The sequence below is a fragment of the Calypte anna genome, chromosome 3 (genome assembly GCF_003957555.1).
Source record: "Calypte anna isolate BGI_N300 chromosome 3, bCalAnn1_v1.p, whole genome shotgun sequence".
Lineage (NCBI taxonomy): Eukaryota > Metazoa > Chordata > Aves > Apodiformes > Trochilidae > Calypte > Calypte anna.
In genome coordinates, this window is record NC_044246.1 from 27,788,214 (window position 1) to 27,814,881 (window position 26,668).

At 43.6% G+C, this 26,668-nt stretch overlaps 2 protein-coding genes across 3 annotated transcripts in view; one reads left to right on the forward strand and one right to left on the reverse strand.

Moving 5' to 3' along the window:
* The window catches only part of ZDHHC14 (zinc finger DHHC-type containing 14), a 103,789-nt gene extending 101,347 nt beyond the window's left edge, over positions 1-2,442 (reverse strand). The window contains exon 1 of one of the 2 annotated variants that reach the window (XM_008496892.2): positions 424-2,442. In XM_008496892.2, coding sequence (XP_008495114.1) covers positions 424-674 — 251 coding nt within the window. In that variant the 5' untranslated portion in view covers positions 675-2,442. The remainder of the gene's footprint in view (positions 1-423) is intronic. The other variant, XM_030447128.1, reaches the window with a different exon arrangement.
* Positions 2,443-3,210: 768 nt separating this feature from the next.
* Positions 3,211-26,668, forward strand: part of TMEM242 (transmembrane protein 242) — a 47,255-nt gene continuing 23,797 nt past the window's right edge. Inside the window, exons 1-3 of the mRNA XM_030447517.1 lie at positions 3,211-3,336; positions 24,092-24,584; positions 26,438-26,538. Of these exons, the coding sequence (XP_030303377.1) occupies positions 3,211-3,336; positions 24,092-24,584; positions 26,438-26,538 (720 nt within the window). The remainder of the gene's footprint in view (positions 3,337-24,091; positions 24,585-26,437; positions 26,539-26,668) is intronic.

Consider the following 26,668-nt stretch of genomic DNA (forward strand, 5'->3'; position numbering starts at 1 on the left):
GCATGAAAATTTCATAACCTAATGAAAGATATTGCTGTTCTTGCATTCAGTTCTGTGACAAAAGATCACACCTGCCAGTTTTGATTCTCAGCAGAGTAAATGGCAGACAAGAAGCTACATCACTTCCTGACTACCCCAAACCTGCTCCTTTTACAATTCTCTTGCAATAACAGCAAGAGCTGGAAACCTATGGTGTAAAACCACTACAACATTAATCCTCAAACATCAGTTTTCCACAGCATACAATAACCAAAACCATGTGTCCTTCAGCATCCTATTAGATTATATTTTCAATTATATAAAACAGTATTAGCCAAATTTGGTCAGCATTCTCTGTGGCATTTGGATAAATATATTACATTTTCTTCAGCCAGGAAATAACTAACTAGAGAAGTAAGATATGAAGACTTTAATGCCACTTACTCAAATGCGAAGAAGAGTCCACTGGTGACCAAGATGAGAACAAGAGTCAGGTAGAACACTCCAGTCTGTCGAGCCATCATGATCCTTCCATTGCAGAAGAACTTGTTTCTTCCAGGAAAAACCTCCCATTTTCTCTTGGGAACCGATTTCTTTTTCTTATGGGGAGACTCCATGGGAGACGAAGAGCTGTGTGTGCTGATCTGACTGTATTCACAGTCTTTCATGGGCCCACTACCACCTCCAGGAGTCATGAAGAGACAGTAAAATGTGGGGAGAACCCCACCAAAAATATATACAATATATGTATGTGCAAAGATTCTTCTGACCAGGGTAACCTTCTCCACCGGCCCCGGTTAATAAAAAAGAAAAGAGAAAAGAAAAATAATTAAAAGTCTGCTAGGAGACTAGCAATAGGAGTATCATGCAAAAACCAGTTAACTCTTCAGAAACTGAAACTGTCAGATCATGAACACTTGAGAGGGATCCTTCCTTCCTCCACCAGTTACAAAACAATCAGGTAGGACAATCCTTTTTAAAACAACTTTTCACAAAACAAGACCGAAAAAAAGTAATTTTTAAAGCAGTTAGATTATTAAAAAAAAAAAAAAAGTTTTTTTTCCCTCGAGTTTTTTTTTCAATAGGAGGGGTTTTTGCTCATTCCCGAGCGCACCCTGAGATCTCTCCGAGGGCCAGAAGACTGGTCAAGGCAAGGTTTAGCAACCGAGTCTATCATTCATAGAGCTTTGTTATAATCCTCCTTTGCGCAGCAGATTTCACTGCTAAAAATGACCATTCCTAAAACGTTTCTTCAAGAGAGACGCGTATCAGATCATTAAGCAGGGCGGACCAAAAAGAAAAAGAAAGAAAAAAGGGCAAATCAAAAAAGAAACCAGGCTGTTACTCCAGCTTCCGAGAAACACTTCAAGTTCTCTTCTTCCTGAAACCGCAGTTCAGCGGGCAGGGGCGGCCGCTGGGCACAGCCCTGGGTGCTCCCCGGGGGCCCTTCCCCCTTTCACGACTCCGCCGCGGGGGTTTCTCCCGAGCCCGAAGCAGCCCGGGGCAGGGCCGGTCCCCGAGAGATACCAGCGCCCCGGGAGCAGGTCCTCATCCTCCCTCCGCGCCGAACCGCTCCCCCGCCTCACGCCGCCGCACTTAACCCCCGCCTTCCCTACACAACAGGTCCCCGCCGCCGCCTCATGCTCCTCAGCGCCCCGGCCCCGCGGGGCAGGCAGCCTTAAGGAAGGGGGCTCGGGGAGGGAAGAGGAGAGGGAGCCTTCGCCGCCGGTGGGAGATCTCTGCCGGGACTTCTCTCTCCTTTCACCATCCTCACCTCCCGCCTCAGGGCCGCCTCAGGCGGTCGCACCCCGTCGCGGCGCAAGCTCTCGCCCACGGCTCGCGGCGGTGCCGGGGTCCCCCCCGCATCCTCCCCCTTCCTCCTAGGCGCAGAGGAGCGGCTTCCCGCCGGCGCCCCTAGTTTCGATGATTTTGCCCGAAGCAAAGCGAGAAAAACGCCCAGCTCCCCCTCCGCAGAGCCGGAGTGCCGACTTTTTCTTTTTTTTTTTTGGGGGGGGGGGTGGGGTTTGGAGCCTCTATCCAGGTTTCTCCCCAGCAGCCAAACCCAAAAGCAGCAGCTGCCACCTCTTCATCTTCAGGGGGAGGCGATAAACACTGCAGTGCCGGCCGCCCGCGGGAGGAGCAGGGGGAGGCGGTGAGGGACGGGACCACACAAGCGCGCACCCCCGCAGCCGCCGGTCACTCGGTCGATCAGTTCCCGGCGAGCGGGCAGGCAGCTCCCCAGCACCAACCCCGGCGGGGATGCCTCGCCGCCGGCCCGGCCCGGCCCAGCCCCGCGCAGCCCTTTCTCCGGCCGCTGGAGCGCGGCGACAGCGCTAACTCTTACTTCCCCATGGCCGCCTCCGCAGGCAGCCGCGGGCTGGGCGGGCTGCAGGCTCACGGGATAGGGCCGGGCGGCGGTTCTGCCTGCGCTGCAGCCCCGCTGCCGCCGCCGCCTCCGCTCCCGCTCAGCCCTCGCCTCCCCCGGCCCACGCAAACCAAGCGCGCGCCGCCCCCGGGCACGCGCGGGGGCAGGCACGCGCCGCCGCCGAGCCGCAAGCGATGTCTGCCGTTTGAGCTCCGGGCGGCAGCGGCGGTCCCGGCCCCCTCCTCCCCTGCCTGCTCCGGCTGCCGAGCCGAGGGCGAACGAGTTGCGCGGGTGAACGATAGGGAAGAGAAACCCCGCCTCCGCGTCCCGACCTAGCGGGACCGGCCTCCCACCCCGTGCAGGCTCAGACACGGAGGCTCAGGGGCGCGCCCCTCCTCCCGCTGGGTATCGTAGTTTCTCTCCCCCGCTTCCGCGAACCAGCCCCGCAGAAGGCAGGGCGGTGGAAGGCACTACGAGCCCCAGAATGCCTTGCGAACAGCCTAAGTGGGAGGGGGCGGGCGGGCGGGCCCGCTGGGCAGCGCGGGAGTGCTCGCAAGGCCCGGCGTGAGGCGAGGGCAGAGCGGGGAGGGAGGGGCGGGGTAGGGTGGGGCTGCCCCGCCCCGTGGGCTGCGCGGGGAAGGGGAGGCTGGGTGGGGCTGGAGGTGACGGCGTCCCGCCCGGCTTCAGCCTGCGCTCCTGGCACGCCGCAGGGCCCCGTTCCCCCGAGGCTGGTGTTTATCTCCGAGCTAGTAATTCAGTTCCCCAGCGTCCACACATTTGGGCTCTGTCCTGCCCTGCCGCGGCTCCAGCATAACCAGAGGTTGCTCCCGTCCTGCGTTCCCCAAGTTCTAAACGGTTCCGGTGAGATGGACCGGCCCGCAGCCGCCCCTACTTTTGCTCATGCCGGCAAAGGTTTCGCTCCTTCAGCGGTGGCGTTCGCCCGCTCCATGGCGTTGCAGGAAGGAACGGAGTTGTCACCAACGCTGACTGACGTGTTCCTCTCTCCTGACTTCTGCACATGATGCTGATCCCAGAAAGGCGTGCACCACCCAGAAAAGTTTTTTTCCAGAAACGTAATCCTGCACCAAGCCATTTCTCGCACAACCTGATTTCTAGTATTTTCACATTTCTAGTGTGAAATGTCACCAGTGGCAGGGTCACCTGCAGCGAGCCCAGAGAGGAAGGCTTTCCGCAGCTAAGGCAGAACCACTCTTAGAGCTGCTTGCATATGTTTCTGCCTGGTGTGTTCTCCGTGCATCCAAAGAAGAGTAACAATGCTGGTGAGGAGTGTAGGATTGGGGTCTATGAAGCAGCTGAGGGAACTGGAGTTCTACAGAAGCAGAAGAGGCTGAGGGGAGACCTTCTCGGCCTCTGTAACTACCGGAGAGAAGGGTGTAGCAAGGTGGGAGGTGGTCTCTTCTCTCTAGTGATAGAACAAGAGAAAATGGCCTCGAGTTCATAGAATCATAGAATTGGCTGGGTTGGAAGGGACCTCAGAGATCATCAAGTCCAACCCTTGAACCACCGTTGCAGTTGCTAGACTATGGCACTGAGTGCCACATCCAGTCTCTTTTTAAATATCTCCAGGGACGGAGAATCCACTACTTCCCTGGGCAGCCCATTCCAGTGCCTCTCCGTAAAGAAATTCTTTCTGATATCCAACCTAAACCTCCCCTGGCACAACTTGAGACCATGCCCTCTTGTCTTGTTGAAAGTCATCTGGGAAAAGAGCCCAACTTCCCCCTGGCTACAACCTCCTTTCAGGGAGTTGTAGAGAGCAATGAGGTCTCCCCTGAGCCTCCTCTTCTTCAGGCTGAACAGCCCCAGCTCCCTCAGCCTCTCCTCATAGGATCTGTGCTCGAGTCCTTTCACCAGCCTGGTTGCCCTCCTTTGGACCCGCTCCAGGACCTCAATATCCTTCCTAAACTGGGGCCCAGAACTGGACACAGTACTCGAGGTGTGGCCTCACCAGTGCTGAGTACAGGGGCAGAATCACTTCCTTGGACCTGCTGGCCACACTGTTCCTGATACAGGCCAGGATGCCATTGGCCTTCTTGGCCACCTGGGCACACTAGTTGTGTGAGTTGTGAGTTGTTGTGAGTTGTGCTGGGGAGGTTTAGTTGGGATATTCGAAAAAGAATCTCTACTGAAATGATTGTCAGGCACTGGAACAGGCTGCCCAGGGAACTGATTGAGTCACCATCCCTGAAGGTATTTAAAAGATGTGTAGGCATGGTGCTTAGGGACATGGTTTAGTGGTGGACTTGGCAGTACTGGGTTTATGGTTGGACTTTATAATAAGGTGTTTTCCACCGTAAACAGTTCTAGGATTGTAGGAGTCTGCAAACTGCTAGAGGTAAGTAGGCATGCACAGTGTTAACAAGGGTTTCACTCTGACATACCTTTCACATGGACTAATTTGGGATATGGTAGGAGTCAGCCCTCAGTTCAAAAAACATAAAACCATAAAAACAAATTACTGGAAAAAGTTAAGACACATTACAGTCAGCCTGCATCTCTCATGATTGAACGTTGTCCTAGGAGAGACACCAGATACACCGCATGAGAATGCAGCTGAGGTCTCATATATATGCAATGCACTTTCCATTTTCATAATTACATTTCTAATTCTGGAATGGAATATTTATCCCTTTAATTTAATTATAGTCTAATTTTTTATCCATAAACAGTGCCTGATAACATAAGAACCGTGGAACAGATTGACCAGCACTGTGTACTCCCTCTTCCTTGGAGGAAATTAATTACTTTGGTAACCAAATTATATACAGTAGCCTGGTAGACACTCTCCTGGTGACTCTATGATCCACTTTATTGATACACAAGAATAACTTTAGAAATGTTAATGCTTGGAAATGTTAATTTGGAAAAATACAGAGCAGTGTCTCTCTCTGCAAGGTGTAAAGGAGTAGTCATTTGGCAAGTGAGCAGCAGGATGTAAAACCAGTTTCTGATACCATCTCCCATGGAAATGCATTGGCATCCTTTTACCCACCTTAATAGGTGCTGCTGCATTATTACTTCACCTCCTTTTGTAGTGCCTGTTGTAAACAGCTTGCCTGCTGTATCATAACTTAGATACCACATCTTTTCTTAGTTCTTTGAAATGTTTGTTATCAATAGCTAATAACTTTACTTTCTATCTTCATTAATACAGCATCAATATACACCAGCAGAAGGCTGCTGAGAGGAATTTTGTGGTTCATTGACAAGCATTTTTAGTCTTCACCAGGTTTTTATCAGCATATTGCTAGAGATCTGCCTTCAGTACTTTGACAGGATTAATGGCTGTATGATGTAAAATGGCTCCATTCTCTCCCAAGGTTATGAAATATTTTAGAGATTCACAAACAGCAGTTTACATAAACATGTCACTGTTGGTCTATTATCACGGGTAGCACTCTGCCTAATTTCAGAAACACTCTTCGGAAGCAAAACATTTGCAAACAATACCAGCACCTCGTTCAATCTGCTCTTTCCCTCCACAGTCTTTCCCTTGAGTTTTAAGACATTCTGTCTGGGAACTTCAGCCACATTAAGAAAGACATAAAGAAATTCGAGGAGTGCCTGAAAAAATAATTCTAAAAGTCAAACTTGAAGAACAAACACACTTTTAGTTTCAATAGTGAATCTACTGTGATTTTAACAGCATCATCAGGGGACACACATTGTACTTTTCATGTGATGCCCTGTTCTAGTCTCTAATCAGTACCAGCACTGCATTGGAATTTACTATTGGAATGTACTATTGATGTCCTTTTGCAAACATTATGAACACATTAGCAGCCTCTCTTCTAGTTGTTTTTAAAACAATTTGAAAATTCCCCTATGAGAAAGACTTTATATAGCTAGTATTTCACACAATTCAACATTATCCTTGAAAGCCTTGGCTATTTTTTATTCACAATATTAATTAAAATTGGTTTGAGGCACTGGATAACATGGTATGTGGGACAAAAAGTCTCTTCATAAAAGTAGGATCATTTGTATTGGGTATGTACTCATCTGACTTCTTGTGACTCAGGTTGACCCCATGCAGTAGATGAATATGTTGCAGCAATATTACTCATTTTTAATAGAAACAACAGGCTATTTTTTATTAGGAAACTGCTAGTGAAAAGCTGTTGCCCCTGAAAGCTGCTCTTATCCTGTCTGCAGTGTGGAGGTGTCAAAAGGGCAAGTCTTAAAAGAACAGGGAGGCTAATTTGCTTAGATGACACATCACCTTACGTATATAGAACATCTGTTACCATGCTTCACGGCATGAATCTGCTTGACTATGCTGGAAGAATTATCAGAGAAAGTATTTAAGTGATTAAATAAATGTAAGCCTGCAAACTAGCATTTTAGACTTAAGAGACCTGTACTCCACACATCCTACACTCCCAATCCAGTTGCTTTTTACTTACAACCAGAAAAGGGGAATGAAGCAACAGGTATTGAACTGAAAGATTTGTTATTCTTTCAAGTGGAAAGAAAGGTAGGTGCTGCTGTAGACATGTTTTCTAGGTGCATTTTCTGCATCTTTCACAGTTAATTTTGAAAAGTAATTTTTAAAATTTTGAAGCAAAGCAGTGATAATACCATTGTCAGACGAGACAATGAAAGTAGCTTTGCAGATCCAGACTTGCTGAATACTACAGTACATCATACATGCAATTTTACAACATCAAGAACACAATGCTACTTTTCCTACAACATACCTGTTATTCTGAACAAATATTTTTTTTTCCCCTTTTTCTCTGGTATTTTTCAGAAGTAACCTCTCCCTGTAACACTTCTTGGACAGTAAGCCATTGTTTTAGAGTCTTACCAATACCAACTATTTGTTTTGTTGAAGTACTTATTTTCCTTGAAAAAGGTTTTGGGTAAACTATAAATACTACATTTCATGAACATTGGCCAGAGGAGACAGAACACCCAACAGAATCAATCTCTATGGAAAAAAAAAAAATAAAGAGAGGTTATAATTGCAACAATGTGATCAACTTAAGCAGGTGTAAAGAGCTTTTAAATGTCTCTTAGGTCTTGCTTTCAGAAAAGAGGTCAGTTAAGCAGACAAGAGGAGGTAAGAAATCTTTTTAGTGGAAAGCTCTAGAGATCAGGACCAATTTTGTATTTACATTCATCTGCTGCATGTTAAAACCATATCTCTTGATAGGGATGGCTTTTTCCTGTTTTGAAGCATTAGTAAATGAAAAAAAATGCTATTCTTTTTTTTTTTTTTTTTTCCTAATTTCTAAGAAAATTACAAAGTTGTTTGTAATTTGAAGATATGAAATGGCTTAATCACGTAGAGTCTGGAATATTTTTATAGTTATTGAAGCTAGTACTTTGTTGTCTTACCATACAGCTTTGGATAGAAATTAGAAGCTATGGATATTTTAATGTATGTCAGCAGAACAAAATGAGAATTCTACTTAATAATGCAGAAGTTTTCATAGTTGGCCATGCTTCCCTGATCAGTGACTCCTTCCAAAACTCAGGATTTTGGGAGTCTCAAAATCTTACAATTTAAACTGGGGAAAAAAAAATCCTATTCAGCCAAAATATGAGCAGTATGCATGGTCCTCAGTGTGGTATTTTAACCATAATTAATCCAGCTCTGATTTGAGCAAAAGAAAGAAAAGAATCTTTGAATTTTTCATTCTGGGAAGCTGACACAGAACACAAGCCAACCAAAACAAAGGGCCAGGAAAGTAGTTATATGCAGAAAAAACCCACCAGTTTTCCAGTGTTATCACTCTTGAAGGACATCAAATGTTCCCTCACTGGAGCCAGGAAATAATTTTCCTCAGTTTTACATGATGTATTGGTAGAGCACACTGCTCAAACAATGGAGTGAATTACATTTGGTTTGTAATTCACGTTGCTTCCTTCTGAAGAACCGTGTATTGATCATTGCTTGATACAGAACAGCATCATTTAATCAGTCAGTATTACACAAAAATTTCTGTATACTCCAGTGAAGGTCAGGCATCCACATTACTGATTCTTGATTAACATGGTTTATACAGCTTTATCCTAATCTCAGTTCACCAAACCTGTGTTTTTTCTTCAGAAAATTTTCTCTTTAAAACATTTTAAAATAAATATTAAAACAAGTGGCAGTGTGAGCAGTGGATGAAAGAGAGATGGATTTCCTTTCAGTATCCCAACAATCTTGCTTTCCCCTCTGGTCACACCTGGACACTCCCCATGTGACAAGAGAATGAGATAACGTGGCTAATTGGGAGCTGCAGGCACACTGACCGGGGGCCAGCTGGATGCCAACGACCAAATGACCAAAACTGAAGTGACATCAGATGTTACTGAGTGGTATCACTGAGCTGGGTAAGTGTAGCTGAGCAGAGCCAGCAGCTCACCTCATGAGCATCAAGGGAGGAAGGCCTCTCTCTGTTTGCCCTGCTCCTAAACTAGTAGCAAAGGGTGGAAGTTGTTCAGTCCTCTCCTACACTCAGACTCTTCTCACCCCTCTCACCCTTGCAGTATCCCAACTGCTCATCAGATGTTTTGCTAAGTTGTCTGTGCAAACATATCAGCAGAAACAGAGAAGCATTCCCTTTTTTTTTTTTCTTTTTTTTTTTTTTTCCCCCACACAGGTTGATTTTCAGCCACTTCATCATGCTGAAATGACTCAGCAAAGAACATGACAAAGCATCCAGGACTAGTATAAGAGAGGGTCAGGAAAACATTGCTCAGGGAAAGGGAAGTGAAGAGAGGAAATGCTTATCCCCTTTATAAATATATAATATACAAATTTAGATACAAAATAAGGGTGGAGAGTAGGACTGTAGGCAGCAGTTAAATTGACTTACACTGCTACTGACCTTAAGGCTCAACCAGATGTGCTCATGGAAGCATCCCATAGGTGCAAGTGAACAAGCAAGAGAAGACAACACACAGCTTAATGACAAGAAAGGGAGAGCAGAGAGCAGGACCTTCCTTCCTCTCTGGTGGACTGCTTGATAAGCTCAAAATATCTCCTTATGACTTACTGAGGACTGTAGTAAATAATAATAATGCCCCAGTCCTTTTCAGAGTGGGATTAATTTGTCTTTCTCCCATTGGTTTTCAGGAAACTTTTAAGAATTTAGTTATATTTGAAACTTCTACTCTCTTTCCTATTCAGCCAAGCAAGTTCCAAAGTCTGTCTTTGGGGACAGAACTAAAGTTGGACTGTACACTTCAAACAATTGCATAAGTCTATTCCCATAGGAAACAAAACAAAAAATAAGAAAATACACACCCAGTATGACAAATGGCCATGTAATTAAAGAGATGCTGTCAACTGCAATTATTTTAATGATCCAATTAAAATAATAAACATGTTTTGAGATCAAGTTCTTTAGTATCTCTGTGTAAAAGAATATCCCTTCTACAGGTGGTTTTTTTCCTCCTGTTTCCTCCTTGGAGCTAGAGAAGGGACTGGACTCCTGGCCAACAGAAGAATAACTGGAAATATGCTACAGTTTATCTGATGGATGTCCCCCTCTGTGTATGTTTCCTGGCTGCCTCTTCTCTCCTCTGCTGCTTCAGCAAACAGCTGCTTACAGTACTGTGGGAAAGCTGGAACTTGTGCTATGCCATGGAGTGCAGGAAAGCGATGCCATCCAGCTCATGCAGAAGCGTGACACTCATTTAGAGAAAAGCCTTCTTCATAATTGTAGTCGTGGGTTGTTTTACTGTTTTGAAGCACACACTTGGAGCACTTTCAGCAGAACCACCTATTGTTGTCAGTGGAACACGTCCATGATGTGTGTTTATATAGATTAACACTAAAAACATAATAGTTTTCCTGGAGGAATTAGGCAATTAGAGACTTCTGAAAATCCCCGAGGGGGGCCATCTGCATCACTGAACACTTAACTAGTCTGCCTCAAAATGGAGATAGCTGCTTTTGAAAATCTCTTTAAGGCTTCATTGTCGCAATTCAACATCATTAGCGGGGAAGATTTAGTATTATAGCGTTGCTTTTCTCCTGTTCCTTTCTTTTCTTTCCCACACTCGTCTCCCTGCCTTCAACTTGTTTTTGTGTCACTCCTACAACCGCCCCCCCTTCACATACATTTCAGTTGAGCAAACAGCAGCGTTGGTCTTGGGTTTTATACCCACCTCCCTACCGTAAAACAATGAGCAAAAAGTGTAAGGGATAACAGGTCATTTTACACCTCTCAGAGCTATTGTTTCAGGACAATAAGCCCTGACAGACTTAGGGGTGCAGTACTGTAAGGACTGAATTAATTTCAAATTTGGAAAGTTAAGGTTCCTTCTCTCCTCCCCACAAAATTAAAAATGTATTTCATTTACTTGATAATTTATACTCCATAGAATCTGAATATTCAATGAGCTTTGTATACAAAGGATTAGATATGACTCATGAATCATATGGTTGACAACACTGGTAGAGAACGGAAGTCTGACAACAGAAATGTGACACTGATCATACACAAGTGTGGTCAGAGGCATAAAATAAGAACCCTTTTTCACTTCTTTAGTTCATTTATTCACTATAGTGATAATACCCGTACTTCTGTGACCACTTAGATGGCTGGGCTCTGCTTTGCTCAGAAGCTTGTGCCCTACTAGGTGCATGTTTATGGCACCAGAGTTTTAGCAAATATTTCTACTACCAGCTGATGCAACATCTTCTTACGAAAATATGATTCAAATTTAATAAGTCTGTGTTTTGTACCACAATCCATGTAAAGGCTGCTATTTTTTTTTCCTGTAAGACTATTAATTATTCTAACCAATAATTATTCTTCAAAAAAAACTGAGAACCTCTCAAAAGAAAAGGTAGGGGATTATTTATGATTAAAATAATGTTTTGGCCAAGATTCTGAGGATGACTTGTAGAGAACTTAGAATATGTTTCCTACACCAAAACAGGAGATTAAGTTTATAAATCTGCATTTTGGTAGAATCAGTTTATACTAATCTATTAGTATACATTTAAATGAATACTGATGAGCAAATGGCAGTCTGCAGTATAATCACATCATAAACCAAAACATCTGTAACTAGCAAATCCAGGAAATCCATTCAGAATTCTAAAGAAAATTATTCATGCAATAAATATTATGCAAAGATTAGTTTTGGAGGTGGTATGAATTGGTATGTTTTATTTGATTATAAGCAGTGTAGGTACAGAATACTAGCAGTAATATAGAAGACAAAATATATCTTAACTTCAGAAAGAAATGAGGTTGGCAGAACAATCTGAACTCAGACTTGAGGTAAAGACAACTGTTTACCAGTAAACAAAATTCCTCCCAGTGTGAAATCCACATATTCATTTGTGCCACAAGTGTCTGTAAGCAGGCACTGGATGACCACAGTGGTGCTCACTCACTTCTTTCCAGCCCAGAGCCCATGAAGTGGAATATCCTCAGCCATAGAACCCTAGAGTGACCAGTACCATCAGAAAGAAAAAAGGTCAGAAGTGGAATGCTTGTATGAATATCTGAGCTTGAAGAGCTTCAGTTTCTAGTAATCAGGCTCCCCTTTTACCTTTTAGATGCAAAGATATCTATGTGTGGAAGTTTATAAAGCAGAGTTACATTGAGAAGAATGAAGTCTCCAAATATCCATAGTGAGAAGCCTGACTCTGTAATGCAAATAGCATCAGCCCTGGGGTACCTCAGAGTAGGTGCATACTTGGGAAAGCTTTTTAATTTACTGCTAGCATGAAGGGCAAGCTCATGGGGATTTACAAGAGCCCCACTTCAATTTTTTGAGTCTCATCCAGGTCAATTAGTGCAGACTGGCCTGCAGGTCAAAGCTAGGGCTTTCCTAGTGTACTAGCTTCATCCTTTCTTCACACTCAAGAGAAACATATTTTAGTGCAAAATCCATCCTATGTTTTTTTTTTTTTTTTTTTTTTTTTTTTTTTTTTTTTTTTTTTTTTTTATCTGCATACCACAGCCTGCCTGTTATGTATTATGAACAATGCTCAGCAATTTTCTGCTTTAACCACAATACATAACCACAACATGTTGTTCAGAAGAAGCCTAGCACACACCAGCAACCTTTGCATAGCCTATCCTGAAAACACACCCCCACCTGCTGTTGTTTTGTTTGCTGTGGCTGACACTCTATCAGCTATTTGCAAAACAGCTGAAGAAACCACGACAGCATCCCAGGACTGTCCTGAGCCTTCCTGGACCAGGTAAGCCATCTCTAGATGTCACACGTTTACACCATGCAGAAACCCCTAGACTAATGTGAATTTTTTTTTTTTTTTTCTGAGCACCCTTTTTTTTTTTGCAATAATGAATACTTCATAACTTAGTAGGTTTTGCATCTTGGAGACTACTAACATTCTCAGTAGCACCATGCTATGGTCTGTATCCAAGATGAGTACTAGATCATAAAAAATTCTTGGCCACAAGGAAGCCACAGATGAGCTGTCTGTCTCAGAGTTAGCACCTGCCAATCAGCACTAGCATTCTGGGCATGATGCATATTCAGGAGACATCTGGTACAGTTTAGCTTCAGCAAATCCAAGGTGGGTCTGTTTACAGTCAAGAACATCAAAGCCATTCTCCACAGCTTGTAACCCTATATAATCTTCAGCAACACTGAAAACAGTCCCATCTTTTCCCAGTGTGTACTTCGCTGCTGCAAGGAACAAAGACAGGATTTACATTCACACAGGCTCTATCTACACAATTCTTACAACTACATTAAGAGAAAAGCTATCTGTCATTGTCAACTCTACACTTTTCCAGAGAAGGCAGCTGGCACTCATTACCCCTCTGCAGAACTGTGGCTTCTGCAAATTGGAGAATCTGTGTCTATTTCGGGCACTGCAGCTTTATTACCTTGTACAAAGTGCCCACACCCAGCCAAGATGCACACACATGCAGCACTGGGAAAGGACTGTGCACTCAGCTTGCTGACCACAGGGCCTGTCAGGATAGAGCAGTTGCCAACTTCCCCCCACATTCTGTGGAACTATCATCTATGACCAGATGCAGCTCACACCATGTCTCTATGAGAAGCCTGAGGAGCCCTTCAATGTGGCTTGGTCCCACACAATGATGTTTATGTCCATGCCACCACTGCTGCTGCCTCCAAGCAGTGCAGAGCCCTGGGATGGCAGGTGGATATGTGTTAGCAACAGCACAACCTCACAAGAAGCTCCTGGGTCTGTAGAGCCAGAAAAACACTACTTTAATTAATGTTCATTCAAACCAGAGCGCACAGGGCAGCATTTTCCTGCCCATACATAACCCAATAAAAGCACTAGTTTCCTTCCTTCCTCTCCAGCTCCTCAAGAAAACAAAAGCCAGAGTTTCCTCTCCTTCTTTATACAAAAATACAATCCCCCCCCCCCAAAACAGTCCCACGACTTCCTATTTCCACTTCCTTCCACAATTATGAATAGCACCAACCTTTCAAAAGCATGTAACTCTCCTTTGCAACAGCTCATAAGCTTAAAGCCTCTTCTGTCTCTCAGAAGTTGTCAGGCTGAAGAATGCTCTTTGTAAAGGTCAGTGGACAGGCTTGGGCCATGCAAGGCTTACACAAGTACTCTCAGGATCTTGCTGACTACCCCACCCAAATCCCCTCCAGAAAGAGGCAGCCCACAATCCCTCTCTCTTTATGAGGGCAGCTGTGGAGCTCAGATGAGAGAAGTAAATACTTGCCTTCCAAGCCCCTATTCAAAATAGAAGGCAAACAGAAACCTTTAAGTAAAAACAGGTTAGAAAATACAAATAGATTTGTATGCAAGAATATTCATTGTAAGTAGAACAGTCGGCTATAATTAACTCCTCAAACCAAATAAAACCAACCCAGTGCTTGTATGTTAAGACTTCATCTAATGTTGTTATGCTGACCACCTCAGTGGAAAAGCACTGAATTCAGCCCCCATGAATAAGGGATACTTAGGATGGAAATGGCTTGGGCTGGTTCTTTTGCTTGATAGGCTTCTCTGTGGATGAAGTTTTAACCAGGCTGAAAGTCAGAAGGTGTCTGGACAGCTTCTGAAGAACCTGTCATTCCAGCAACAAGCTCTCTGGCCCTTCTAGTGGGCGAGATGCTGGTGCACCTCCCATCTCCATGAAGATTCATCAACTCCTTAATAGCACTTGCCTGTTGCAGCCTGGCAGCCTGCTCTGGGCAGCAAGCAGATCAAGACCCTTGTACTGCTGCACGCACGAATCTTGCCTGCATACTCCTCAGTTTCAGCAGAGAAAATCAAAGATAACAGAATAGTTCAGGGATTTCCTCTGGCTTTGTCACCAAGAGCAGGAAACTGATTTTTGCAATGATGCAAGGATGCAGTGACCAATGGCCTTTTGAATCTCTACTGTGGCTCAGTGCTCTTCATATCACAGCACAGTCAGGGAGGAGAAAAGAAGGAAGATTTTCAGTTTTATATTGCTTTGAAAAATGGCACCTGTCTGGACCATGCTATTTGCAGCACTGAGAGATACTGCAAAAGCAGAGGCTTCTCTTCCAAGTGGAAACAGAGCACATAGATCCTGGAGTCCAGAAAGTGCCTGGTAGATATCTGCAGCAGCTCCAAGATTGAACATTTACCTGAAATGAAGCTCAGATGTGTCCATGTGTGTAGGGAGTACAATTCACACAGCAAGCGGATGAAATTAAGCCGTGGGAGAGGACACCGTGTTAGGTCATAGGCTGGACTTGATCTCAGAGGTCTTTTCCAGCCTCAATAGTTCTATGATTCTGTGTCATCAGTGTGAGACAGCTGGAAACGTAGGAGTGCTCTATCAAGAATCCTAGCTGACCCAAAACTGCTTGAATAAAATCTTTGATCGTTAAATGCTTTCTCTCTTTTGAATGGTTGAGAACTAAAACTGTGTTGAACGTGCTCTGTCTTCTATGAACAGCAGCTGTATGGGGAGTGTAGAAGCATGCCCTCTATAGATATTCAAGTATCTCCTGTCTGGAGATGACATTGGTACTACTATTACTAGCTTGAAGACAGAAAATACAGCTGGTGAGGGAGTCATTCTCCTGTGCTAGGTGGAGATTTGAACAAAGTTTTTATTACAACAGCATGTTTTGAAGAGAAAGAAATTTTCAGAAGACTGAGTTCTCAAGAGAGAAAGGAATCCATTGGGGGGAAAACATTTTTTCAGATCTTGCAAAATTGTATTAAAAAACAAAGAAAAATTACGTTATTTTTAAAATAATGAAAATAAGAATACCTTTTTTGAAAATACTTCTTCAAAAGAGAGAATACTCTCTTTTCAGTATTTAATTGGAATGGGAATAATAATTTTAGTAGGTAAAGCTTTTTTATTTTTAATTTTAACAGAATTGTTTGCACTTTAACAAAAACATTACTAAAATGTATAATTTTGTAAGTAAAAAGCAAAGTTCCTCCCATCCCTAGGAATGCTATTTGATTGCACTGTAGGATTCTCTATATAAGAAGCTATCTGAAATTCATTGTATCAGGATAACATACTACATAGCTTTTAAAACATATAATAAATCAGAAATTAAACGTATTGATCAATACAGATCTTCTTAAAATCTTAGCAACAGGAACACTGAGAAATTGTCTGTGGCTGCAGTTCTTCACCTTTTTGGTGAGGTTTATTGGATCCAGTGGTGCAGGTGCCATAGTGCTTAGGGCAAAGGCAAATTAGATCACAGCATACATCGCAGGTGAATATCATCTGCATGCCCAAGTGCCACTTTTATACGCCCAAAAGCATTTATGGTCAGACCATGTTGTTATGTCTCTGTCCACCCAGGGCAATGCATGCTACAACCCTGGCATTTATTTATAAAATTCAGAATTAAACTCTTTTCTGTTGAAGATAAAATTAGGAAGACTCTCTTCAGTTGTTACTTCTTTCTTGCCCCTGTGCTTCATGTACTCTTTTCTATCAGTTCAAGGGATCAGCTTTCTTCATCTCAAAATGGAAAGAGGAAAGGAAGAAGAGAAGGAAGGAACAAGTTTGGTTAGTTGGTTGCTTTCCTACATACCTGCAAGTTCATCTACCCTCTTACTGAGCTGAAAGCATTTTAAATATCAACTGTGAATCAGAAACCCTAGGCTGGTTGGTAGCATCTCTACCTCCTTGTTTTACCAAGTAGGTCCAGCTGACCTTCCAGGTCTTCCAGGTGTTCAGACACCTGGTTACCTGGGCAAACCATCCATGCTTTCCCACCAGAACATCAGATTTAATAATATCTGCCTGGTACACATACGTACAACATAAATGCCCGCGTACAAACTCCACCAACCTTACTCACAGGCAGATAAAGTCAAGCCCCCATCTCACCTTCCAGCCAGCCAGGCTTCCATTGGGGCCCATACCTTCCATGGGGCTGATAAAACAGACTTGTGACATACCTCCTAACCCAAGAGTGTATTAGATGACTGGGGTCACAGTTTAAGACAGATACCAAAAAGCTGCAAAACCTGACAGGAAAAGAAATTTTTTAAAAATAATCATACTTTCAGCTCAGTGACCATGGCAAAGCATTCTGAAACACAGTCTTGCTGTTTCTTTCTCCTGTCCCTCATTTTTTTCCACCATGTAGCTGTTATTGGTATTAACCTTGTGAGCAAAGCACAGAGGCCTGAAAAAGAAAATCTGCAGAGGCTAAAGAAAATACACAAGAACAAAAAGCACCATCCAATGCACACTTCTCTAAAATCAAAGACCTCTTTATAGCCTAACAGAATTATAGACCTGAGTCTACCATTAATAGCAAGCATGGCGCCAGTGTAATAAAAAATGGAAATTCATTGTCCAATAATGATTTATGAAGTTCAGTAATTTATGTCAGAGTTTCCACAACATTATACTTCTCAAAAAATCTCAGCTATAACCAAGTTAGGAATAGATCTTTTAATGAATGTGTGCACTTTACCGATTTTATTTTGGCAATGTTACAAGGATGGAAGAGAGAGAGAATATGTGCAGTAAAATATTCAGCAACATTTCCTATCTGTTTTGTACTTGGTATCTGTGAGAGTAATTTCATGTTTCCACTCTCTAGAACGAGCACGTATCATGGAACATGAAAACTTATGAAAAAATACACATTTTAAAATACTGAATTCAGCAGAATATGTAATAAATAGATGTGAGGGAAAAAATAACAGATCTGAGGATCATTCTAGCAATAGTCTTTTTTTCAGATCTGTAACTATGAATAAAAATAATGCATAGAACATATTTATTACCCCATCTCTGACAATTTATGTTTCCATAGTGCTGCACAAAGTGAGCTTGCTCACCTTTTTTTTTTTTTTAACTGTGTGCATTTAGGTTTAATGGTTCAGCTTTTCTTCAGTCATCAATAGGGAGCCTTGTTACCATGGAGACAGACAGATGGATTAATGCAATGTTTAGAGAGATACCGTAGTGCCAAATTTTGATATATACAGTTCACACTAATGCACTGCATACACAAGAGGGCATGCGTGCAGAAAATCTCAGGGACAGTCTTGCACATAAACAGAGGGTGCCTCAACACTAAATTCCAAGGATCTTTTGATACAGAAAGCAGCCACATATCTCCCAGGTACACCCTACAAAACACACAAAATTGGAGTAACCAGCAGTTGCTCTAGAAACTTAAAATGAATGGATGATGAGCCCTGGTGGAAAGGGCTCCTGTCAACACCTAACATGTCACCTACATGCATTATGCCATGAAGCTACTGGTCATCTTAGAATGATTATTTATAATCCACTTCTTGAAAAGCAATCTGACACCTTCAGCTGACACCTTTGCATCTGCCTCTTCTTCAGGTCTCACTAAAAGAAAGAAATCACAGGATTTTTAGAGGGCACAGAGAGAGTGCATGTTGAGTATTTCTTAGAACTTCCTTCTCTTTCAAACCCTAATGACCCTTGCTCATCTCATCCCCCTCCACAGAGCTGCTAATGAGCCTCCCTGTTTTTGAAGTATTAGTTTAATGCTTTATGTCTTCCCAATATCTTCAGAGAGAGATGAAATTATCCAGGGAGAAAATATGTGAGAGTATGCTATGAGTCCCTATCATTTATACTGTGAATCTCCTGTGCCCATACAACTAAAAGATTATGCAGGTTGCATAGTTTTATTTTATTTACTTTATTCTCTGTGCAACATTTGTAGCATTCTATTATTGCCAAACGTCTTCATTTCAGAAAGCTATGATAAGCTGCTAAATTGAGTGCTAAATTGAGTGTCTTTTAAAAAGACAATTTGACCTGCTGAATGAAATTCTGGCACAAGCTTGGTGCTCTTAGAAACAGTCTAGATGTGAAATCAGAAGTACTTTATCCAGATCACACTATTAATTTATGTTACAAGAATAATTTAATTTGAAATGTTTTCCATCCATCCACACAAAGTGATAATTATCATTCATCAAGAGCTTAATATTCAGATCTCCTTCCAGGCCTTTTTTAATTGTAGTATTAAACTATGGCAATTGAGCTCTGTGAATAACCACAAAAGGGGCCTTTGGATATAATTGCACTGAAGCAAATTAGAAGTAGTATACATCTTTTATTCATGCCAATTAATTTAGCAGTTGAATTTCTCAGCAGGTAATGCACTATATATGCATTGAGTTTATACCCCATGACAAATGAAACACTGGTCCAACTTCCTTCCCCTGCCAGGTGCTCTGCAGAATGGGCCACTGCTCAGTGGTGTTGGCCGCAGGCAGACCACCATTGGCATGGGGGGGCATAGCAGCCTTCCCGTGGGCCCACACAACACAGCAGCCCCTGAATGTGGCATCTGAGGGGCTTCTGCTGCCCAGTGGGGGCCCATGCCAGCAGCATCTTCCTCCCACCCTGCAGACACCATGGTGTGGGGTGTCACACCAGCTGCAAGTGAGCCAAGCTTGGTGTTACTCTTGCCCATGGACTGATTTGTGGCAGAGTCTACCCAGACATCCAGGTCTTGGTCCAACTTCATCCCTAAAGCAGGCTCAGCTAAGAGCTCAGAGCAGCTCACTCCAGGGCTTTATCCCCTTGAATCTTCCTTGAAAGGACTGTCCTCATGCGGACCTGTTTGTGCTACCAACAAAGTCATATCCTGCAGCCCACAGCAGGAAACAGACAAGATGCACAACTCCACACACTCCCCAAGATGCCTCCTATGTCCTGCTGACCATAATTTTGGAAGTTTCCAATTTTGGCCATGTGGGCCAAAAGTAGATTTTCTCTGTAGAAAATCCTGCTTCCAGGCTGTCACCAGGCCATGTTCTAATGACACCATAGAAATAATAATTAATTTTTGCTGTTTCTTTTTTGAATTCGGACAGAAATGCTTTTTTTCTGGATCATGTAAAAGTTCTTTGTAATAATGTATGGCAAAGCAACTATTAGAAGTTGATGAAGAATATTCTGTAATGAAATACATATTAGGACCATTAAAGGAATGGTATCCAGTAAAATTAATAAACAGCTCATAAAGAGGTCTCTAAGGACAGCGATAGCACCATAGAAATTGGGAGGAGATCTATGATTTTTTCTCTATGGTTAATGTGAGCAAAGCCAAAAGATATGAACATATTTTACTTGCTGAGAGAGAACACTGTAAACAACGATCTGGTAATAAATATATAATTTGGTAAGGGATAAGAACATAAAACAAGCAGAGACACACGCAAAAAGAGCCTCTGTAAGTGTTCTCACTTCTCAAGCACAAAGTAAATGCCACCCAAGGCATATGACTGCTTTGATATGTGTTATCAACAGTCCAAAATGTGTGTTGTGCCTCTGGCCAGCCATAATGTCATCACCCATGAGTGTTAATTTGAGATTTATAGCTGAAACTCTGGCCACACTGCCAAGGGGACTTTTGCCATTTATTGAAATGCAGCAGGCTCTGGCCACAAAAAGCAATGTTGATGTCAGTGCAGAATGCTGGCACACTCTGTCTTGTCCAAAGCTATAGCTGACATGCTCTGCTGAATAACCAAATGTAAAAAGTGAAATAACAAAAGAAATACTTCATCTTCTGCAGAAATAAGCTGCAACTGAGAAAGGTAGCTCTGGGGCCAAGAGAGGTGACCGGAAATCTGGAGACCCAGCCTCTCAGCTACTGCCTTTGGAGAACTACAACAGAACTTTGTGCAAATTGATCTATTTCTCTATAAATGTGTGAAGCCAGCTCAATTGATAATTTTTGAATGTCTTTTGATTCTCCAGTGCTGTAATTCTTCTTACATTTGACAAATGAGCACTCACTTTGTCAGTATTTCCGTGGTAAGTCTGTAGCTCATTATTAAATAGCCAGATTTTTGCTGCAATATGAGACAAGAGACCTGAGGATTTACTCTCAACATGGAAATTTCAGCCACCAGATTTTTAACAGATGCACAACAGTAACCAGCACACTGTACAGAGGTTGTAGAAGATTGCTGGCAGAAGCCAAATCATAGCTGCAGGATATTTTCATTTCTTGTCCAACTGACCAGAAAATTGTACAGACTGTTTTCTTCATGCCTTTGCCTGCAGACAGTGAAGAGGCTGTACGGTACTTTCACAAATACCAAAACTTCCAATAAATTCAAGAAATTACCTCAGTGAGTCAGTCAGAGAGCAAAGCTCAGCTCTCCCAAAAGTCAGAGAGCAGCCCAGCTGCTGCATTTTCTCTCTTTCCAAAACCAGTGCTTGGCTCTCTCCCAAATCCTTTTACATAATCCAGTTCTGTTACTGAACACGTCAGTTTAACCATTATTCAAATCAACCTCCCCTGTGTTTTCAATTGGATTTTCAAACTCCAATCAGTATTCTGTGCCTCAGCTGCCAACTTCTTTTGCAGTGGCACTCAAGACTGTTTTGGATTTATAACATTAGTCAGCTAGACAGTTTCGTAAACGTCACGAATTACTGCATAGATTATGTCCTTGTCAGCTTATAAACCAGCTTTTTCTCCTCTGAAGACCTTGGTCCTCAAATGAAACTCAGTGAAGATGGTCAGGTATCACTGTGCAGTCCAGCACAGAAAAAGAAGGGGAGCAGGACTGAAATATTTCACAGCATTATATTCAGAAGTTTACACACCATGCAGTTATTTCTCAATAAGGCTGCCTATTGATAGAAATACCAATTTCATTGGTATTCACATTCACAAAGATTATTCTTAGGGAATATATTTATGTAAGCCTGTTTCTTTTGTATTTTCTTATATTTCTTTTCTTCTTTGTGCTATTCCTTATCCTGTTTCCACACTTCATCCTCACCAACACTACGTTTTTATGAACTTTCACAAGAAAGGCACCATGTTACCAATTTTTCATTAAAACCCAGGGGTTGATCCTAACCATAACTTCAGTATCATGGCTGGAGATTTAGGCATACTTTGAAGCTTTGGCTGCCTCTCCCTGTCTGCTTTTGTCCCACCAACTTTTTGTAATAAAACAGGAAGACCACAGAAGGAAGCCCACCATCCACAACTGCTTCTTTCTGAAACTCAGGGTATCCTGGCTATTGCAGACCTCGACAGAAAGTAGACAGGGGCACAGCACCTGAACCTGGCTGTGCAGTAATTGTTGCTTTGTCCAAATTGTTTTTTGTCAAAAAAGCTATGAGAGCTCAGACCTGTGGTTCAATTTATGAGTTACTATAGAATAATAGATTCATAGAACGGCTAGGGTTGGAAGGGACCTTAAAGATCCCTTACTATAATGTATTTTTCAAATCTGCTATCACCTATATAACCTACTTATTTACATATACATTTTCTGGCCAAGGGGTAATGTTCTTAAACTACAAGAGGGCAGAATTAGAGTAGGTATAAGGAATAATTCTACAATGAAGGTGGTGAAACACTGGAACAAGTTTCCCAGAGAGGTGGTAGACTCAAGGTCAGGTCAGGCAAGGCTCTGAGGAACCTGATCTAGTTGAAGATTTCCCTGCCTGTGCCAGAGTCGTTGGACTAGATGACCTTTAAAGGTCATCTTCCAACCCGAACTTTCTATGATTCTGTGAAGATTTGGTCATTTCATACCAGAACAATTAAAATCTGTCTTTGAAACAAAAATTGTGTCTGCTTTTAGAAAAACATAACTGAATTTTAGAAAGACAACTGGTTAATTCTGAGTAACCATTTATAGATCAGTGCATTTGTATGTGTACCATAATGCTGGCAGAGCGGGAAAAATGACAGAAAATGCAAGGCCCTTGGGTGAGGTATACATTAAGGTACAAAAAGCATTAGCTTATATTTAATTACATAACAAAACCAGGTTAATATTGTAACCTAAACAGACACAATTCTGCTGAACATCTCTCTCTGGTTGCTGGTTGTTTTTTTTTTTTAAAGCAGGCCAATTTATTTTACAACACTAAGAATTTTAAGTTATTCAGTGAGAGAGACTAAATTTCATGGGTTCTGTGCTCTACTTTAAGTTTCTGTGAATGATTAATAGACACAGATCTTATCTGACTCTTACAGACAGGTTCATTGCATTGTTCAAATCAGGATTAAATAACATCATTATTCTTTTTTCACTTTCCTCCTCATTCTGGAGAAGATTTGAAACAAAGTAATGTTTGATGGATGTGAATTCAAAAAACTATCCTGAGAAGAATTATCTAGCATTTTATCATCAAAGACACAAAAAATAGGTTATTACCTCTCACATTTCAAGGATTCTTCTAGCAGATGCACGGATGCTCTTGACACAATTTACAATTAAAAATACGTGCACACTGTTTTAGTTTTATGCATACTTACAAATTTAAATACTTTTTATAATCACATATGCTTCAGTATGAAGATGGAAAGTAATTTCCTCTTTTAATACTGACACTGTGCAGTTATTCTAAGATGACCTTTTCTAAGCTTTTCCAGGCACTTTTATTATTATTTTTGGCAGTAATAAAGAAGTACAGTGATAACACTATTCCAAAACACACACAAAATTTTGGGGTGCTTTTTCCAAAGAAGCAAAGAATGGAAGTGACGTTAGGTGCTGTCCAGATTAGAAACACTGAGCTAGTAATGATGGGTCAGCTATACAGCAAAGACAATGCCTACTTCTTTTGTGATAACTGCTTCTGAACTGAGGTAAATTTTAACTGACACAGTACATGAGCTATTAGGTAATAGCTTTGGATTGGTTTTCCAAAGTAGTATGAACAAGAAGTTTCCCAAAATACTATATTTTTGCCTAGCAACCAAAGCCCCTATAATTAGACTCTTGGATATAGACTGTAAGTGATGACGAAAGGACGCAAAGAAGGAAGCAGGGGAAGAAGCACTTGTTTTAGATTTACACTACTTGCTTGGAGTGTTGAATGTTACGCATAAAAATGTATCCTACATGCCTGTACTGAATCTTGATCTGTTAGTTTGATATATAAACACATTTGATAGTGATAACTATACAGCAAGCAGTCTCCATCTGGAACAGTGAACAAGAATAACTGAATGTATGGCTGCTGTAGTGTTACTTTATGATTCCATTCAGTCAGAATTTAAACGTTTATTAAGAATTATTTAAGTAATTCAGAAGAGTGAGAATTTAGGAGAATAGAGAGATGGATTTTACAGCAACCATTCACCAAGGTATCCCTTAGTAAAATTCATGGTAAGTTAAGAATTTTCCCCCAGGTTTCTTTAGTTAAGTCCACGACGTTCTGTCTCACAGACCTAATAAAAAAAACAGAACAACCCACCCTTACAAGCTCGCAACAGAAGACCTGGCTTAATCAAAAGGCTCTGACGACTTTCGCCAATTTTCTCTCTGCGTGATTTGGGCTCTCGGGGAAGAAAGACATCAGCTCCCTTCTCCAGCGCCAGGCGGCCCGGCGGGCATCCGCACACCGAGGCAGCGCCGACGGAGGGAAGCCGCGCTGCAGCGGGACGCGCCCGCCGCCCGGCCTCGGCCACAGCAGCACGGGGCTCACTGGGCAGCCACCGCTGCCTCAGCCGCCGGGCAAGCGAAATCCTAGATCCCCGCCCTCTTCCCCGGCGCCGCCGTGCAACAGCATCCCGCAAACGTGGTCGCCGTGGCGAACTCCCCCCACCCGACTGCACAGCCGAGGAGGAGGAGGAAGAGCGGCTGCGTACCTCGACCCAGCTCCGTTCCCTTCCGGGTTGCGGCCCGCAGCCGCCTTCCCCTCCCGTGCCCTGGCCATGGGGGCGGCTGCCGGCAGGGACGCCCAGGACGGGGCGGCTCCGCTAGACCCCGGGCAAGCGCCCGCCCTGCTCCGGGGGGTCGGGAGCCCTGCTGCCTCTCAGGACAAGCTCTTCTTAATCAAAGGTGGAGACAGACCCCTTCTCCTCTCCTCTCACTGCACGGGTTCGGTACCAGCAGCACGGTCTTTTCCCTCCCGCTCGGAGCTGGCGGCTCCCATGCCCCCTCAGGCGCTTCACTCTGGTGCCGGGGCAGGACGCGGGGCTACGAGGCAGGATAGGGGCAGGCCTGGCACTGCTGGCCGGGATCCGGGGACGTTCGGGGGGGGGAGAGGCGGGGACCGAGCCCGCTCCGGGACGGGGGCGGCAGCTGCTGAGCGGTCACCTCCTCTCTTGCTTTGCGTCGCCACGGGGCGCGAAGGCCGCCCGGGCGGAGAGGCGGGGTCGGCAGCGGGGTCCCAAAGTCATATGGGAGCGGAAAAGGGTCGACGGAATTCTGCCCTTTGGGCTGGGTGCGGACCCGCTCGCTGCCGCCCCCGGCCCTGCCGAGACGCCCTCGGGGGTGCCGCTGGGAAAGAGGCGGCTCCTATGGAGTTACAGGTAGCTCCGCGGATTTCTTAAAGATTTCCTAACTCACAAGCAGCCCTGCCAGGTTGATCCCATACAGGGGGCAGAGGAGAGATAAGAGCGGGGGGCACCGCAAAGCTCACCTCAGCCATACGCACCTGGGAGCGGCGGGGGGGCGGCCGAAGCCCCCTCCTCAGCCGGCAGCACAGCCCCGCTCGCTGGTGCCGCTCACCGGGCTCCCCGCGCCCCCTGGCGGAACGTGGCCGCCGCTCCTCCTCCCGCTCCCGCCCTGCCGCACCGTCCCAGCGCCGCCTGTCCGGGGAAAGTGGGCACGGTGTGAGGGCGAACTCCTTGCAGAGACACGGGAGTGACGGCTCTGAGCACCCTTATGTAGGGTCATGGTTCCCCGTTGCCACGAGCTGTGCACACCCCTTGCAGTGCTTTCCTCCCCGCCCCCCCCCACCCCCTCCCAATGCACAATCCTCTCCTCTTTGAGGAGCTAATTCAAGGTAAACTGAGGTAATTTAAGACCAGTTATTATATCTGAAATCTGAATGTTGAGTAGTAGACTTTGAAATGTAAAACACAGTGGACGTGCAAAGTTTGGACAGTACCTGAGGTCTTCCTGCTCCCAGGCAGGAAAGGTGCTTTGTACACTCACATGCCTACAGCAAACTTCTCCCTCACAGTAATAGTTTATCTAATTTTTTTTAAAGTGAGACCTAGCATAAGCATGTTTAGTCCTTCCTATTCAGGCCAGTTTTAAATTACCTAACTGGTAGTAGGAAAGGGAAAACAGGTTGGATATCAATAGTTGTAAAGGAAGAACCTGTAACCTCCCAATTTTTAAATTTTAACAATCAGATGGTTTTGCACAGTGCAGTCTCTGCAACAAGCCTTCATCTTAGAAGCGGAGCAGGTATGGCTGCATGTACCTTTGATGCAAGAAGCAGAAGGCATCAGGAGACCCTAGGTGACTTCGGAAACCATTTGAAACAATTTTTTTTTTTTTAATAGAGCATTAGAAGGTAAAATGAAAAAACCCGAGGAACAAGTGTTGCTTATGGAATGGTCTTTGGAGGTACTGGTGTGATTTTCAAGTGGCCACAACAAAAAAATGACATCTTCACTTTGGGGAAGGATATAGCCACAGAGCAAGACAATCTTAGTAGCCTTGCTTGAAAACATAGAGACTTTAGTTTTCAAAATACTCTATTTCAAAACATTCTTACTTTCTTGCCATATTGAGTTAATGAAAACAATGTAGAAGGCTGTGCCTTTCCTTCAGCATGTGCTCACAGATCTTAATTTTTCAGGTTTAATTTTCAAAACAGGTTTGGTTTTGTGGGGGGTTGTTTGTTTTCCCCTCTCCTTGAGAAACCATAATTTTTTTTCTTAAACTTTTCTTGGCAGGTGGACTTTTTCTAGGTACTGTTGCTACAGCAGGAATGATAGCAGGTTTTGGCACCACACTTGCCATGACAAAAAAGAAGAATCCAGACTGGTTCAATAAGGTTTGAAACTATTTTTTAAACTATTTTTTAGTGGTGGCACTCAGGAAATAAGAATGCGTCTAATGCTTCATTGAAATGTTGGTATATGTGGAGTTTGGCCATACAAAGTTGATGGTAAGAGCACTGGACT